We start from the raw sequence: 16,826 nt of genomic DNA on the forward strand, positions 1-16,826 counted from the left end.
AGTTATGTATTCCTGTAAAAAAACGAGAAAGAGTTTTAAAGAAAATGGATAGTGACAGAGACAGTGAGAATAATTGCGATGGCTTAGTCCTGAAAAAACAACAGAGTCGACAGATTTAGAGAGAGGTGTACCAGGCCCTTCAAATATTGCTAAAAGAACTCCACGTAAAGATTACCCGCAAAAGTTGTCAGGTAGTATATAACAACACATCCCAGTACAACTTCCGCCTTCAAAAAACAAGAAATTTCCAACAAGACGTTGCAAAGTGTGCAAAATCAACGGAAAAAGAAATGAAACCCGCTACGCTAGCAAGCTTTGTGGTGTTCCACTTCACTTAGTTACATGTTTTACTAAATATCATACTTTGAAAAAGTTTTAGTTTGTACAAATTTTTACTTATTGAAAAATATTAAAATATCATTAATTTTTAAAGTTGTTGTTGGAAATAAATATTTCACGTGACAATGATTTTTAACTACCAACAAATCATCACTAATTTAAAAATATTTGACACAAAAACATACTCGGCCACTGGGTACGGTTAGCAATAAAATATCTGGTCCGCAATGTGTTAAGATAATAATATTTTCTACTTCGATGCTCTGTATTATTTTAAAACGGATGAGTCTTTCGACTTGTTGTATCATATTAATTGCAAGTAAAAAGACCATCTGACATAGTTGCATCGTGCTATTTGAAAAATGAAAATACATTTAATAATTGTTTATCTGCAACATAAAATAACGAAATTTAACAGATTGAATTGTAAAGAAGTGACAACATAGAAATAAATTGTATTTTAAAGTATTGAAAAATCGATTCGTGAGAAACGAGAGAATCGGATTTGATTCATCGACTAAGAGGAGCCTGAGTAGCTTAATCGGTAAATCAGTCGCCTGATGAGCAATTCATCGGCCGAGCATTGCCGTCCCGAATCAAAAGTGACAGTAACAAAAATGGCGTTTATTGGAGAGGACGCAAAACCTTTATGGCACAACGGACCGTCACCCGGCGCATTTTATCATTTCCCAGGCAGCCAGTATGGCACCGGTGGAATCCAAAAATCACAGTATGTTTTATTCGATTGTAATTTATATATCAGTCTGCTTCTATGCATCTTTACATATTATAACCTATAAGTGGTGTTCATGAAACTCGCTTGTCATCTTCCCTCGCACGGTGGAAACCGATGGAAATAAAACTTGATATAATCGAGACTGCATCGAATTAGGCAAAAGTAAGTCTTGAGTTTAGATTTAACTTTTTACAGATCTCCGATAACAACTGGCACGTCTGTTGTCGGTATACAGTTCAAAGACGGAGTTCTCATTGCAGCTGATGTCCTCGGATCTTATGGATCTCTGGCTCGTTACAGAAATCTAGAACGTATCATGAAAGTGAATGATAACGTCATTCTTGGTGCATCTGGAGATTACGCAGATTTCCAGTGCATCAAGAGTAATGTGGAAAGAAAAATGTAAATTCTTAAAATATTATCGAACATATTTCAGAGCTTGCAATATATATTAGAATGTAAAAACTATATCACTTAATATTACTACTTTTATTTCAGCCTGGAAGAACAATGTTTGGATGATGGATTCAGCTTAAAGCCAAAAGCTCTGCATTGCTGGTTGACGCGTGTCATGTATAACAGACGGTCGAACTTTGATCCGTTCTGGAATAATTTTGTGATTGCTGGCTTGGAAAATGGAGAACCGTAAATATCATTTATCGTATTGCAACTTCTCAGGTATATCTGAATCTTCAAACCCACCTAGAAATAATGACTGTTCCTGTTTTAGATTTTTGGGAACTGTAGATAAGCTTGGCACAGCTTACAACGATCCAGTGATTGCGACTGGATATGGTGCTTACATGGCAACTCCTATACTAAGAAAAGCCTACGAGGAGAACAGCCAAATGAGCGAAGAAGAAGCCATTCAACTCTTATACAAAGTAATGCAGGTTCTCTTTTACAGAGACGCCAGGTCTTTCCCGAAGGTAAATATCTAAAAATTGACGTACACATGATTACATAATATCAATCGTATTGCTAATGTCTGTTTTGTTTTTTTTTTTTTTTTTTTTTTTTTTTNGTGTCGTCACGAAGGAAAAGGGAGTAGAGATACAAGGACCACTAACTCTGGATAGTTATTGGGGACCTGCGATCTTGTAAAACCAATGTTCTCTTATCTCTTTATAGAATAAGTTATAATAAAAAAAGTTCATATATACGGTATAAAAATCACGAATCGAATTTCTCCATCAGTACTTGCATTGCTGTCCGCCCTCTATATTTACACAAAACAAAATATTAATAATGATAATAACCATAAAACGACTTAGTAATAATAAGTAAGAACCTAAAATTTTTTATTTCACTGTATTCACATTAACAGATCACTATGACCAAAGTAAGTGCACGTTAAAGCGTCAGTACTTCATGTCCGTCGTCCGTGATCAAAATCGTGTGCTCGAATTGTGCTGTTCTGGAATTGTCGACGGTACAGGCCGTCCAACCATCTTCCAAAATCTCAAGCTGTGTCGATCCTTGACTCAAAATCGGCTCGATAGTGAACGTCATCCCCGATTGCATTCTCCCAGAATAATCGTTTGCTGAGAAACAAAGAGCATTACGTATCAACGTACATATATCGTTCTGACAATATCGAGCAATTAAATCTGTATGTAACCAATTAAAGTGTCCAAGAAGGAAACGCGTTATGTATGATTTTCATTAGTATTTATACAATAATGCGTACCAAAATGAAAAATGTCCGGGGCACCGTGGAAGTAAGTTCCGATACCGTGACCCAGGCACACAGGTATCACGTTCAGATTATGCTTATCCGCTATCTCTTCTATCACGTTACCTGGGAAAAGAAACGGAAAGATTCGATAAAAGTATGAACGAAACAACGGGAACAAAAGCAAAGTTTCGTATATACTACCAATATTGTACAAATGTTCGTTCGGTTTGCATATTCGCACGGCCTCTTTTAAGCACAATTTCGTGATCGCTATCAGTCGTTTGCCCTCAGAATCGACTTCGCCCACTTGAAACATGGCCGAGCAATCGCCGTGATAGCCATTGAGGTACACCTACTTAAACGAGAACGTCGAATTTGAGAGCAGAATCAAGTTGATAGAATATTCGGAACGAGAGAAGAGCACTCACCGTTATGTCGACATTAAGAATATCACCGTCTTGCAGAGGCCTATTGTCTGGAATACCATGGCAAGCGACATTGTTAACACTTGTACATATAGACTTGGGGAAACCACGATAATTGAGCGGACTCGGATAAGCTCCATTGCCAATGATCATGTCGTGCACTTGTTTGTCAAGAGAATCGGTCGTAATACCAGGCTAACATATGCCGATTTCGTCTTACATTTCGGGCTTGTTATAATATTTAATGTATATAGCTGTACATATCTGAAAGCTACCGACAAACCTTGGGAACGTGTTCCAATATTCCGAAAGGCGATCACATCTGTACGGACAGAAATTCTGTGACTAATCTTCAAATTACGTATCCCTCTACGATGAAAATGTAACAATATCCATGTGCATTAGCTTTAAGTCCAAAATCCCCGTAAATCTCTAATTTTTACTTGCAAAATTCACACATCCAAAGTTGGTTCATACCTTTCAGATATTTATTTATATAGAATGTCCCGGATTCGCGACATCTCTTTTCATTCAATGGATTCTTTAAGTCATCAACAATTGGTGAAAGGAGATGGCGCAAGCCTAAAACATCCCATGCAATACGTATGAAATACAATTCACCTTAATTAACGGATTAACTTGATGTAATATATAACTGGCAAGTTTACAGCTGTCCCTCATACATTCTATTTGATATGCATCCTTGATTTCTGGTATTTCTGGCCCATCCTTAGGTACTGATGTTTGACTATAGGATGGTTGGGGTATGTACACAGGTACATCAGCCTTTTCAGAAACCGACCATGGTTTAACAATGTCATATTTGCCAAAAGAATTATGAGTAAATCTGTGTGACAGCAAATCATCAGTCTGGAACAAACATTCTTTATTTAATGAGTGATGGACATATTGAAATCGTATCTAAAATTTGGAAAAAGGAGAAACATATTAAGAAATGAAAATAAAATCAGAACAATCAAGTTAAGGTAAAGAGAAATGTACCTTTGACAGAGACTTGAAAAAATCTACAAAACATGTTTTAAAAGACCGTGCCGCTTGAATGATATTCCTGGTCGATCGCATACTCCACGTGTTATATTTATAATCCCGTTTATTTTATATATAATAACAGAAGATTTATTTAACTAGTATCTTTCCAAGACCGGCACAGGTATAAACGATCCAATGCATCGTAACTGTCGCATGTACCGTCTACACTTTCCTACACTTTTCGTTTCTTTGCTCTTTAAAAACAGCGTATGTGCACACGTATGGCAAGATTATTCGAGAGTGTGTATTTATTTTCTATATTTTCTTATTTTTATATTCACTTTGCAAGACAGAATAAAATAGAGAAAACGAAGTGTATGAAGTACACCTGAACGACAGAAAATTACATAACAAACGCACATGCGCGTACGTAGCGTGTGACATTGAACAGCTGATGCCTTACCTAAGTGAGTGGCGTACCTAAGAGAAATCGATTAATATAACTTAGAATAAGAATATAAAACGGTGATATAAACTATATCCTGACAAGAACAGGCAACTATATAGAAAGAAAAGGGATAAGAAAAGAATAAACTTCCAAGTTAAAATAAGGCAAACACAAGGAGCCATGGAATCTTTTCTTAAAGCATCAAAGGTTGCATTGGTAATATACCGTTACAAGTATTACGTTTTCACAATATTTCGTCGCCTTACGTAACTCATTTTATCATATTTCAGTCCGACTTATCGCCGTACCAAATCATCCGCGTTATTCTGGGAAATCAGACCTGTGATTTGGATTCCGCTGTTTGTGCCTTGGCACAAGGATTTTCAGAGTACGTCAATGCCAAGAAACATGGACAAAGTGATCTTGCTGTGATACCAGTTCTGAATATTCCAGAGAAGGAGTTCCGTATCAAAACTGAAGTAGTCTATTGGTTGAGATCTCATAATATTCCATTGTACCTGATAACATTCAGGTGAGTCTTTCAATATTAGCAAGTAATCTGAGCTTGATGTTATTCGAACACATCCTCAACAGAGATCAGATTAATTTGCAAAATCTGCAGAACAAGACTGACAAGAAGCTGGAGCTGATTCTAGTTGATCATCATATTCTTCCGAATGAAGATATTGTTCTGAAACCTTCAGTAACGAATATTATCGATCATCGACCATTAGATCCAGCCTGGTCATGGTCTAACATACTGTTAAACGTAGAAATTGTTGGAAGCTGTACAAGTCTTGTCGCACGTGACATACTCCAAAAAAATCCTGACATGTTAGATGCTCAGCTTGCAAGTTTCTTGATCGGTAAATGTTGCCTGAGGATTCGTCGTTAATAGCAAATTTGTTTTCCTTGTAATATCCAATTTATTTTCTAGGTCCAATTTTGGTTGATACCTACAATATGTCAGCTAAGGGTGGACGAGTAACCGCCACCGATGTTGATGTAATAAATAAACTCGAACAACTCGGTAGACTCAGAACTGATAGAACTGAGGTATTTAACAAGATTATGAATGCAAAGACAGACATTAGCGAGTTGACCGTTGAAGAACTCATGCTTAAAGATCTGAAAGTAACAAATGGTGTACCTATTGCAGTATTTCCTCTTTTAGTGGAGGTATATCATTATTCATCATTTAACAATTATATATAACCATAGCCTTATGGTCTTCTTTGACGGCTTGATCAGTCTCTTTTAGTTTTAAATTTCATTTGTAAGATATACTTCATAACACATTTTAGAATCTTCTTACGCGAGAGAATGCAAAAGAGATGATTGAAAAGTTTGGCATTGATAAAAATTGTACCGTCATTGTTCTCATTGGTCTCGATGTAAGCGATGGACGTATATCCAGAGATATCGCGGTCTTTTCAATATTATGCGATCAATTAGGAAATGACGTGAGTATTATTTAAACGTGACAATTTGTTCTGCATTACTGTGTGTTGTCTTAACATATTGATGTATACGGTCTCGCTTGTTTCTAACTGCAGATTATTCAAGCATTAACTTCTTCCACGCAACCACCCTTGAATATAGATCTGGTGAAAGAGATTCGGGAAGAAAGATACAGTATCTGCTTGTACAAAATAGGAAATTTAGAAGTGACGCGCAAGCAGATACTGCCGATTGTACAAAGAACAGCGTTATTACATAACAACGAGCGAATATAAATAAACAAAGAGAATGGGGAAATTGTACAGAGGAACAAGAGTTGCGCCGAATATATGACCGAACATTCGAAAGGTGTTCTTTAAAGTCAAAGCTTTTGCAAAGTTGATCCTTTTAATCCTTTCATTCATACAATTTCTTCCATTCCTCCTCGATCATATATCATTGGAAATAACAATATTATATTTAAATTATACATATATACTGTATTGTAGAAATCATAAATTTACTATAAATTTTATTATAAATTTCTCGACAAATTTAGGATAATTTTTTAAAAAATTTTAATGCACAAAAAATGTTAAAAGTCGTGCGTATCGTGGAATAAAATATTCTAAATAGTTTCACGAAACTACGCTAAAGTACTTTTCTTTTTTCTTCGAGCAAACGTTTTCAAAAATATATATTTACCTTATTGCGCAAGCGTGCACATCTTCATGTGCATATATACATATACACTCTATTAATAATAAATCATATATACATACATATATATATATATATATATACATATATACATATAATCGCGCAAATGTTATATATATATAACACATGCGCGATTTAACGATTATTGCGTACAATCTCTTACCATTGAATAAATCTGATATTGATAATATCTCGGTTTAAGATAGGTTGACTTATCCGGCGTCTCCGCGAAAACCCTCTTTTCATCGTCCGTATCAGCGAAAGTATCTCGGCTCCAAGTGCTGGGAATTTTATGATTTTGCGCAGTGAAACGCCACCGCTATCGCCATTGGCTGTCGAAACGTCACACCCCTCGGTGTTATCACACATCATCCCCATATAAGGACCTTTCTTCCCGCGGAATATCCCAGTGTAGGCCATAGCGATGTAATCCCGCGGATGCCGTTCGCCCCGTCGTTCGCGCGATTTATAGCGGAAGTGCGCGCCGGACGGCGAGAGTTGCATCGCGGTGAGGGTCCTCGCGCGCGGCGTTCGGCGAGCGGGCTAGAAATCGCGTCGAAAAATCGCGCGGAACTGTCCCCGAGCCCGACGTGGTGCGAGGGTGAGGTGCTCGTTGTCAGCGCGACGTGCACGTGTTTCCCGTAAAATTATGAGACGAGTAGCTGCTGCTCGCGGCTACTGTCGACCACCCTCGAACAGCAGCGAGAATGCCGGAGGCGCCGGGGCTGCGCGGCTACCTGTCCCGTCCGGACATAGAAAGTCGGCGGGCGTGAGGCTCGTCCCGGCCGCGAGCCGACACCGTGGAGAGCGAGCAGCGTGTTCGGAAAAAGGAATTGGCGAGATACGCGCGATTTCGCCCACCCGCGAAATAACGCATATTGATCGTTCCATACTTGTTGCGCAGAGACAACAGCCGGGCCAAGCTACGCCGAGTATCAACATCCCCACCCTGTGCGAGCGAAAAGCTGCATTATATTCATGAACGTTGTTCTCCTGTAAATTACACATCCAGTTTCCCCCTTTTCTATTACCTCCCCCCATTTGCTTTCCGCGAGGTGCGTGTCCGCGCGAGGCGGCCTTCTTCCGCGGCGAGGAGAGAAACGCGAGAGATGCGAGAGCACCCCGGCCAGTGTTATTATGATTCGTAAATGCGCTCGGAGGAACGTCACGCTGCGCTATCACAACATATCATGGAGCTAGTACGCCTTTTGATAAAACTACTAATGCTGTTCAGCTGGTGTACCGGGGAATCCTTCGGGAACGCGCTCGGTGAGTACCGCTCGTTATTTCATTTCGCGCGACCTGTCTCTCTCTCTCTCTCTCACTCGCTCCATTATCAATCCCTGCGTTACGTGACCTATTTCTTTTTTCACATATTCGCTCATGGACCAAAGCCCATACGCGACGTCTCCCAACGAGAAATAATTTATATTCTCCTCGATTCGTTTTTAAACTCCTCTTGAAACTGAAATAATCTCCTTATTGTTTACTCGTTGGAGATTTTTTTTCAAAATGCCCAAGAGAGGAGGAGAGATAATAGGAGATCGAACGAATGACGTTGAATTCTTCTCGCTGAATTTTCGGGAATTTCATGAATATTATATCGAGGGTGTATGCGCAGATTACACACAGTCTGAGATGTCCGAGAGACATAATGATAACGCGATAAGAGACTGTGTGCTTTTTAGAAAAATGCATACTCCCACTCGGCATGGAAGAAGGAAAGATTCCGGACGAGGCGATCACGGCGTCGTCCAGTTACGAAATGAAATCCGTGGGACCCCAGAATGCAAGGTACACGAAGATATCGACGAAGATAACACACGCGTGAACCTTAATCGCAGGTGTGATAATTCGTGAATACTCGTAGAATACGACAGGAGAAGAACGGCGGCGCCTGGTGTCCAAAAGCTCAGATCAGTAGCGCGATACGCGAATACCTGGAGATTGATCTGACGAGGGACCACCTCATCACGTGGACCGAGACCCAAGGCCGATTCGGTAACGGCCAGGGCCAGGAATACGCCGAGGCGTTCTTCTTGGAGTATTGGCGGCACGAGAAGTGGCATCAGTATAAAGATTTGAAAGGGAACAAGGTACGGTCGACTTGTTGAGAAACTATTAACTTAAGGAGGTGTTCTGATACTTTACTAAATATAAGATAGACCTGTAATATATTCATGATACAAAAGTTGAACTAACAATGCGTAACAGAAATTTCCATAATTTTTACCGCATCGTTTCCAAGATATTTAATTATAAACGTCCCAGTAAACACCAAATATTAGTAACATAACATCGATGTTTAATGTCCGACACAATAACATATATGTTACATAAAATAGATGTTGTGAAAACAGTATTATTTGTAGGAAATATTCCCAATAAGCAAAAAATCATTAACGTAACGTTATTAAAATATTGTATAACATGTAACGTTTCCAAATGTGTAATTATTAATGTTGTATATAATGTTATTATTAGCAATATTTGAGCCAAATATTAAAAATAATATTTCTATATTATGATTTTAATATTTTGGAATACTATATTGTCAAGCAACAATTTAAAAATATTTATAAAATATGTCAAAATGCTTACAAAGTTCATATAAAATTAATTTTATTGATTTGGTGTTTCTTGGTCACTGCGTTATTCCCTTTAAATAATACTGATTTTCCTCAACAATATCCTCATCAACAATATGGTTTACTTTAGTGAAATAACAACATTTTTATTCCAACAAAATGATATTTGATATTAAATTAAGTTGTTTAACACACAGGTATACTAAATCTAAAGTAACCTTTTTCTCTGTATGTGTAAATATCAAAAAGCAATTCTGGACTGAAGGATCTCATTAGCCTATATTCAAGTTTAATGTCTTTTTGTATCAAAATTAGTCTTCCTAAAAAAGGCGTTCATTAATTAACTTTTCTAGAATTTGTTACATGCCGCAGTGTCGAAGATCGAGATGTTTTCTAGGTGCTACGTGGCAACAGCAATACATATCTCGTCGAGAAGCAAAAGTTAGATCTGCCGTTCGTCGCGAGTCGAGTAAGATTCGTCCCTTACAGCCAGCATCCGCGCACCGTGTGCATGCGAGTCGAGATTTACGGCTGTATCTGGAATTGTGAGTACTCTCCGACGCACGACCTGATCCTGCCGATTCCTTTATTGTCTATGCGCACTTGTACGCCACGATGTACTTTCACAATCGCATTTTAAACATAGAAGATACCATAGTCGTAAAGCGGTCGGAAGCGAAGCATTAGCTTTAAACGCGAGATACACGTGAGATTTTCGCTATTCACGCAGATGGCATGGTCAGTTACACCGCGCCTAAGGCTGATAAAGCCGGACCTAACGGGTGCAACGTCGAGGACACGTCGTACGACGGTACAGAGATCGAGAGTCTGATGTTGAACGGGTTGGGACAATTGACCGACGGCATTGTCGGAAACGAAATTGAGATCCTGCAGTCCAACAGAGTGACCAACTGGGTCGGATGGCGCGACCGAAACCGCGTGGAGTTGCTCTTCGAGTTCCAGGACGCGCGAAAATTCGCCAACTGCACGATTCACGTGGCCGATTTGCCCGAGCTGCGTGTCCAGGTTCGCGATCACTCGAAGCAGACCGTCCGATCGTCATAACGTGTAATTTCTAACTTCAGCAATTTTCAGATGTTCTCGATGGCGAACTTCTGGTTTTCCTCGGACGGCAAAGAGTACCCGGACGCACCGGAAACGTTTAACGGCTCTAAAACGAATATCATCCTTGATGGTGGCAGCGAGAGGAATGGTGGCGACAAAAATAGCGCTTTGATAACTATTCCGTTGCAATCGAGGCTCGGCAAGTTCGTCAAGGTGGAATTGAAGCCTAAAGCGAGGTGGTTGTTGCTAAGCGAGGTCACATTCATGACGGGTAATCTATTATCTCATTCTCTGACTGAGAGATAAAGTATTAAGAAATCAATTTATTCGATGGGTATTAATAATATATTTACTTAAATCTAAATTCTTTTATTTTGATATAAAATAAAAAATTGCTTCCGTGAAAAATTATAGATTAAAAAATATGTATATTTTCTCATTTTAACAATTTTTATTAGTGTAGAAATATGTATGTCAGAGTATAAGTGAAAATATGTTAATAGTACCTACACACATGCACACTGAATAAATATTTCTTATTTTGTAAATATTTTCTTTCAGTATTCCCAGTAAACATGAAATATTAAATCAATTTTTTGAAACATTAATTTCATATAGATTTTATAAGCATTGTGACATAATATTTTATAAATGTTTTTAAGTTGTTGATGACATAATATTCCTAAATATTGAAATCATCGGGTAGAAATATTATTTTTAATATTTCGGTCAAATAATGACGTTGTATACAATATTATGAACTATCCAGCAAACGCCAAATAATAACATAACATCAATGTTACAATTTCTCGTTCAATAATATAAATGTAATATAATAGATTTATACTGCATTTACATCACTGAGTGGGAAGTTGTAACTGTAATATGTTACTGTTACTTGGTTATATAAAATATCATTGTAACTTTGCGTTAATAATTTTTTGTTTACTAGGCTATTATACTCGTGAAACTAAAAAAAAAAACAATCAAATATTATTGGACGATCAATTGTCGAATATCAAGTGTCAAGGAAATGTTGTTGAAATTAGAGTAGTTCCCTTAATTTTGCGAACTGAAGTTCCAGAAGCAAAGAACAACACCGGAGCGCTGGAACGATTATCGTGGATATATTCGAGCAACAACGAGAACATATCCCAAACGATTAGTCAGGACCAGTTGGCGAAAGTGAAACGCATTGAAAACATGAAGGATGAGGATGAGATCGACGAAGTGAATACTCAAGACGTGAGTAAAATCCGAGATGAGACTGGCGACGAGGCGAAGATTAACATACAACACGGCCGTACAGCGACGGGGAAGACGAAGACCGACTCCAACGACACGACGTCTTCGGTGAACGACTCGAACCTGACGCCGGACGCTTTCCCCGTGAACAACTCGCAGACCTACATCGGCCTGATCAGTGCGGCGTTGACTGTGATCGCTTTTTTCTCGAGCTGCACGATTTTCCTGATGAAGCAACGGGGCCGCAACAAAGTGGCTTTACTGCAGAAACACACCGCGTTGCTGTGCGGCTCGCCGGCACCGGGCATCACGATCAATACGAAAGACATGAAGTTACCCACGCCGATCGTGGTGAACGGTCTGTCACAGTCCAGACTGTCCCTGAAGAGCAAGCTCGCCTCAGCCAACAGCGACTACAAGTTCGGCGACGTCGACGCAAGCGAGCAGCGCAGTGCTTGCGAGAAGATCAATAAAATGCCCACGGAGCAATACGTCAAGTGCGAGGCCAGGTCGAGTTATAAATCGGAGCATTTCGGTACGTGGAGAGTCGTATTGCAGCTTTAATAACGTTGAATTAATACTACGCTGATATTACATATCGCATTCAAGTATTCGCGAAAAATACCTTCCAGGGAAGCAGTTGGAAAGTTTTACTTTATTTTTAATACGAAGAATGACTACGTAATAATTAACATGATTATACCCAATTATAAAGTTTTCCATATATAATCAGATATAATTATACATTAATATATATAATTATATATAGAGAATATGACAGAATATGTCTATACATAAAAATACATATAAAATAGTGATATCATTATATATGATTATGTATAAATACATGATCTGTATGATCATGTATAAATATGTCTGATCTTCGCACGTATGATTATTTATATGCATATATATGATATTATACAATTATATATGATATATTTTTTCTCCGGATAGTTAATACGATAGAATGTATTAATTACAACGTAGCGACTGCCTGTGTAATTTATTACTATATAATAATTTACTGAGCTCTTATTGTTTTTGTCATTATGCTCACGAAATATTTACGTCTATCTCGATTTTCCTGCGCGCTTTTCATTACTCATTTCAATTTATAGATAATATTAAATTCAATATAATGCATATTAATGAGATAAATTAATAGAATTATTTATAGAACGTGTGTAGCGAATGTGTATTTATTAAATAATAGGGAGGAAGGCCAAAGGGGGTGGGAGGGTATATACGTCCACTCTACCACCGCCCGCTTGTGTACCTTGCGACCCCGGTCGTGTCCTAGTTAACATTATTATCGATTCGCACGTGTTTTAGATATTAAAAACAGCGAGAGCTTCGCCGATGAGACACGAGCGGAATGCGGGATAATTCCGACGACGGCGAAAAAATTGAATCACACGCAAGCGGGGAAGATTAATCAGAGAGTGTACGAGAGTTATTACGCGGCTACGGACATCCTGACGGTAAGCGAGTCCACAATGCGTGCGAGAATGATGATTTAAACGGTTTTGCGATCGTTAATGCAATACCCTCGGTACAGTATTACGATATGTTGTAGATAAAAAGGCGCGAACAGCATCCCGCTGCGAGTCTTTTCACGCCGCTGCTCATTCGGGATTCAGTTTTATCGTACAAACGCGGCACCCACGATGTCCAGCGCGTCTCCCGGCACAGATTGAGAATCCTCGATAAGCTCGGCGAGGGAAACTTCGGCCTGGTAAATTTCGTCCACGTCTACATTTATCTTTCCGGAAAATTTGCGAGAGTCGTTCTCTATGAGAAACGAGAGTCGTTCTTTCAACTTTTATAGCGTCTTTTAATTTCTCAAATGCAAGATCGGTTTAGTAACTAGTTACTCGGTTAAAAGATAAGTTAAAAGATTAATAACTTTTAACTTAACTTGATTAATTTTAATTTTAATTGAGTTAACTTTTAACTGGACTGAACTTTTAACTTGAACCAGTTAACTTAAAATGCACTAACTTTAACTTATCAACTTGTTTTATATATGTTAAAATAATTCACTGCTATTAAAATCATTATGGGTTACTTATAAAATGAGGAAAATAAAAAATTTAATGACTAAAATTTTTGTCTCTTTGAGCACTGAAAGTGTCCTTTTTTGTATGAAATCCTAAATACAAAATAGTCGGTGTTTTCTTATGATTACCTTTTCTTTATTTAACATAAATTTAATATATGATTAAAAAACTATATAAAAAGCATATATATATATATATATATATATATATATATACTTGACTTTGCATAATTAACTTTCAATTTAGTTAAAAATAAAAATGAATTTATCTTTGCTGAAATGCTTGAAAGAGCGTTTGGAAATGTCTGCAATGTGTAGGAGCATTCTAATTTTTCAAATGTGCAAAAAACATCTCGATTTCCAAAAACTTCTAAAAGTTGTTTTTTTAGGTTTCTGTATTAATTTTCCGGAAAGATTTATTATAGGAAAATTGGTCCTATTTTTAGGTTCATCTATGCGAAGCGAAAGGCATACAAAATCCGGATCTAGGCATCTTGCAAAACCGTCAAATAGTGATAGTACGGTCCTTGTGGCGCGGTGTCGTCGACGCTCTGAGGTAAAAAAAATAAAAATAAAAAGATGTTCATCGTTCTTCACCGAATCCCATATAGCACGAATATTCTAAAAAATCTAGAGACGTCCTAGAGATGTTCAAATATTTCTGAGATGTCTTTAGGATGTCTATCGAACATTTTTGCTGTGTGAGATAGCGCTTTACTTTCGGAATTTGCATTCTGTATAAAAAACAATCAATTTAGGGAGGACTTCATGAGCGACATGCACATCTTGGCTGAGATTCGCGACGTCAACATCGCCCGGATAATCGCGATCGTCGAAGAGGAACCCTTCAGTGCCATCTTCGAATACGGAGAACTCGGGGATCTGTCCAGCTTCCTAAAGAGCCGCGATTGCGACGCATCGATAAGGTAAAGTGGGCATAATAATTCAATCGAAGATTCTATCTGTTTTTTTCTATAGCAACACTGACTTCTCCAGTTACGAGTGCTCGTTAAATCTGGTCGCGCAAATTGCTTCGGGCATGAAATATCTCGAGAGCTTGAACGTGCCACACTGCGATCTGGCAGCCAGGTAACAAGGCATTCGTCATATATTCACATCGCGGTAGCTTGTGTATTTCTAATACCACTTTTCATATTGCAAGGAACTGCATCGTCTGCAAAGATCTACTGATCAAAGTGTCCGACCAGGCCATGTATTGCAACAAATACGACGGCGAGTACTACGTTGATGAGTGTTACGCGAAGATACCGCTACGTTGGATGGCATGGGAAGCGGTCATATCGGTAATTTTGTCTCCTAATTAATCCGGGATATCGGATCAAGGAAAAGCAAGCTGAATCAACGTAATTTTTAATTATTATTATTAACTAACGCAACAATGTAACCCAAGCTTTTCGCTTTTGGCGTGATGGGAATATTTGATAAATATGCCCGATCGGTCAGAAGCATTTTATGGACATAACTTTTGATTTCAACGTATTCCGCGAGAACTTTCAACGTACGTTTCCTCGCTTCCGAGGCAATTAATCAAGATGGTCGTGACGAGGAAACAGGAGAGCCTCAAGGATAATATCCTGTATTGCGTTTCACATTTCGTCAATGGCTTTACGTACAGGGGAAACGAAGCTGCCAGTCCGACGTGTGGTCGTACGGCGTGACGGTTTGGGAGGTGCTGACGCACTGCAAGGACGTGCCATACGCCGACCTGACCTCGGAGCAGGTGCTGGAGAACTGCGGTCTGTGGTATCATTCGTCGGAAGGCGGCGGTAAGAGCAAACGTCCGCGGCTTCTCGAGCAGCCGATGTTCTGCACGGACGATCTGTACCGGCTGATGCTGAGGTGTTGGTGCAAACGCGCGGACGATCGGCCCAGTTTCCAGGAGATTCACTGCTACCTCAAGAAGCTGACTTTGGATTAAGAACTCGCGGACTCGCCGCGACCTCGAGCGCACTTAGGCGGCGGGCGGGACGACACCCATGCGTGCTCCAGCAGCGGCGCGGACCAAATCGATTACAATCAGCTAAGAAGCATCCTGAGATTGCTTTCTTACCGCTTTTGCGCACGAACGGCCACGAACTAGTAATCGCAGATCGTCGCAGTCGTTAAAGATGCCTAAACACGTCAACGTGGGATGCTCTCTGGCCACTAATCTTACTGCTCAACTAGATTTATCTAATTTCATCGTACGAATAAGCGTAGGTTAACGAAGTAATGATTTATAGTTTCGAAAGCTCGGAAAAGACCCGATTCTTTCGCAACTTTTCCACGGATTTCTTCGGTCCGAAGGGTAGGAGAATTCACGTGCGCTCGCCGTTAGAACGCGCCGTACTTACTTTTCTTTCCGCAAAAGGAGATAAGAAATCAAAAAAATTGAAAGACACCAGTTTTCTCCGAGTCTTCGGAACTATAGTAATGATGGAAATAAAAATTGAAAAAAAGAAGGAATTCAACGCGACGATTAATCGCATACAGATTTCTCGTAATACTCTATACGCCAAGGAACAACCCGAGGACGATCCCTCGGCGATTACTTCCGCATTCGGAACGCGCGTGTGATTCCAAGCAGAAGAAATGATTCACACTAGGTTTATTGATTTGACATATCTCTTTCCTACGCTTATATACATACATATATGTGATACTTATTTATCAGTTATCGTTAAGAAGATCGTTCTCTATTCTTTCCAATGTTCGGTACCCGGACCGATCGCGCTATTATCGCGACACGAGCAAGCTTTGCGGCAAGCGAACGCACTTGGCGCGGATCTTGGCGCAGAGTTCAGCCACCTTGCGGGCATCCGAGTACTTTGTATTACATCGTAAGAATTCGTTGCATGTAGCCGAGGCAAAATGTATTAGACGTAAAATCGGCATAGATCGAGCGCTGCCGCTCGATTACCGTCGGTATGTGTAACTTGAAGACGCATCGCGATTAATGAAGGATGACAATCAGTTTTGCTCACCTACTCGTATGTACTTATTTTACGAAATAATATCATGATATATATACTCGTACTTGAGAATCCGTTCGTTGCGACGATCGATTCAGCTTATCTATCTTGGGGGGGG

The 16,826-nt window shown here is 39.2% G+C and overlaps 4 protein-coding genes across 7 annotated transcripts in view; 3 read left to right on the forward strand and 1 right to left on the reverse strand.

Annotated features, from left to right (window-relative positions):
- The first annotated feature begins 933 nt into the window (after nucleotides 1–933).
- Nucleotides 934–2,260, forward strand: LOC106745553 (proteasome subunit beta type-4). Its single transcript, XM_014621250.1, has 5 exons — nucleotides 934–1,069; nucleotides 1,271–1,477; nucleotides 1,574–1,720; nucleotides 1,806–2,011; nucleotides 2,097–2,260. Exons 1-5 carry the CDS (start codon nucleotides 957–959, stop codon nucleotides 2,177–2,179), a joined length of 756 nt encoding a protein of 251 aa, XP_014476736.1. The 5' UTR covers nucleotides 934–956; the 3' UTR covers nucleotides 2,180–2,260.
- An 89-nt stretch (nucleotides 2,261–2,349) lies between these two features.
- Nucleotides 2,350–7,413, reverse strand: LOC106745550 (methionine aminopeptidase 1D, mitochondrial). Of its 2 annotated transcripts, none has more exons than XM_014621248.1 (6): nucleotides 6,940–7,413; nucleotides 3,800–4,048; nucleotides 3,182–3,373; nucleotides 2,955–3,105; nucleotides 2,766–2,876; nucleotides 2,350–2,619 (listed from the first exon to the last, which is right to left on the reverse strand). In XM_014621248.1, the coding sequence occupies exons 1-6, from the start codon at nucleotides 6,940–6,942 to the stop codon at nucleotides 2,429–2,431; spliced, it is 897 nt and encodes a 298-aa protein (XP_014476734.1). In that variant the 5' UTR covers nucleotides 6,943–7,413; the 3' UTR covers nucleotides 2,350–2,428. The 2 variants fall into 2 exon arrangements, with proteins under 2 accessions (XP_014476734.1, XP_014476733.1); XM_014621247.1 differs by lacking the exon at nucleotides 6,940–7,413 and adding an exon at nucleotides 4,181–4,580.
- On the forward strand, nucleotides 4,722–6,537 carry LOC106745549 (protein prune homolog). Of its 2 annotated transcripts, none has more exons than XM_014621246.1 (6): nucleotides 4,722–4,832; nucleotides 4,907–5,148; nucleotides 5,211–5,482; nucleotides 5,554–5,672; nucleotides 5,921–6,079; nucleotides 6,173–6,537. In XM_014621246.1, exons 1-6 carry the CDS (start codon nucleotides 4,797–4,799, stop codon nucleotides 6,350–6,352), a joined length of 1,008 nt encoding a protein of 335 aa, XP_014476732.1. In that variant the 5' UTR covers nucleotides 4,722–4,796; the 3' UTR covers nucleotides 6,353–6,537. The 2 variants fall into 2 exon arrangements, with proteins under 2 accessions (XP_014476732.1, XP_014476731.1); XM_014621245.1 differs by having other exon boundaries at nucleotides 5,554–5,795; nucleotides 6,173–6,528.
- A 342-nt stretch (nucleotides 7,414–7,755) lies between the features above and the next one.
- Nucleotides 7,756–16,826, forward strand: part of LOC106745548 (discoidin domain-containing receptor 2-like) — a 9,656-nt gene continuing 585 nt past the window's right edge. Inside the window, exons 1-14 of one of the 2 annotated variants that reach the window (XM_014621243.1) lie at nucleotides 7,756–8,045; nucleotides 8,465–8,570; nucleotides 8,647–8,872; nucleotides 9,762–9,909; nucleotides 10,095–10,390; nucleotides 10,460–10,700; nucleotides 11,508–12,209; nucleotides 13,010–13,158; nucleotides 13,254–13,412; nucleotides 14,183–14,292; nucleotides 14,495–14,662; nucleotides 14,715–14,825; nucleotides 14,899–15,040; nucleotides 15,373–16,726. In XM_014621243.1, the coding sequence (XP_014476729.1) occupies nucleotides 7,925–8,045; nucleotides 8,465–8,570; nucleotides 8,647–8,872; nucleotides 9,762–9,909; nucleotides 10,095–10,390; nucleotides 10,460–10,700; nucleotides 11,508–12,209; nucleotides 13,010–13,158; nucleotides 13,254–13,412; nucleotides 14,183–14,292; nucleotides 14,495–14,662; nucleotides 14,715–14,825; nucleotides 14,899–15,040; nucleotides 15,373–15,675 (2,982 nt within the window). In that variant the 5' untranslated portion in view covers nucleotides 7,756–7,924 and the 3' untranslated portion in view covers nucleotides 15,676–16,726. The remainder of the gene's footprint in view (nucleotides 8,046–8,464; nucleotides 8,571–8,646; nucleotides 8,873–9,761; nucleotides 9,910–10,094; nucleotides 10,391–10,459; nucleotides 10,701–11,507; nucleotides 12,210–13,009; nucleotides 13,159–13,253; nucleotides 13,413–14,182; nucleotides 14,293–14,494; nucleotides 14,663–14,714; nucleotides 14,826–14,898; nucleotides 15,041–15,372; nucleotides 16,727–16,826) is intronic. The other variant, XM_014621244.1, reaches the window with a different exon arrangement.

The sequence above is a fragment of the Dinoponera quadriceps genome, unplaced genomic scaffold, assembly GCF_001313825.1.
Source record: "Dinoponera quadriceps isolate SergipeBrazil2010 unplaced genomic scaffold, ASM131382v1 scaffold1798, whole genome shotgun sequence".
Lineage (NCBI taxonomy): Eukaryota > Metazoa > Arthropoda > Insecta > Hymenoptera > Formicidae > Dinoponera > Dinoponera quadriceps.

What these genes read in the sequence shown, in the direction of transcription:
- LOC106745550 (XM_014621247.1), bottom strand. Translation starts at nt 4,261, where the DNA reads ATGCGATCGACCAGGAATATCATTCAAGCGGCACGGTCTTTTAAAACA. An exon ending in TTTTCAAGTCTCTGTCAAAG is followed by an intron (nt 4,049 to 4,180) that starts GTACATTTCTCT and finishes TGTTTGTTCCAG; the next exon opens with ACTGATGATTTGCTGTCACA. An exon ending in TTCTTAATGTCGACATAACG is followed by an intron (nt 3,106 to 3,181) that starts GTGAGTGCTCTT and finishes TCGTTTAAGTAG; the next exon opens with GTGTACCTCAATGGCTATCA.
- LOC106745549 (XM_014621245.1), top strand. Translation starts at nt 4,797, where the DNA reads ATGGAATCTTTTCTTAAAGCATCAAAGGTTGCATTG. An exon ending in TTGTACCTGATAACATTCAG is followed by an intron (nt 5,149 to 5,210) that starts GTGAGTCTTTCA and finishes CATCCTCAACAG; the next exon opens with AGATCAGATTAATTTGCAAA. An exon ending in GCTTGCAAGTTTCTTGATCG is followed by an intron (nt 5,483 to 5,553) that starts GTAAATGTTGCC and finishes TTTATTTTCTAG; the next exon opens with GTCCAATTTTGGTTGATACC.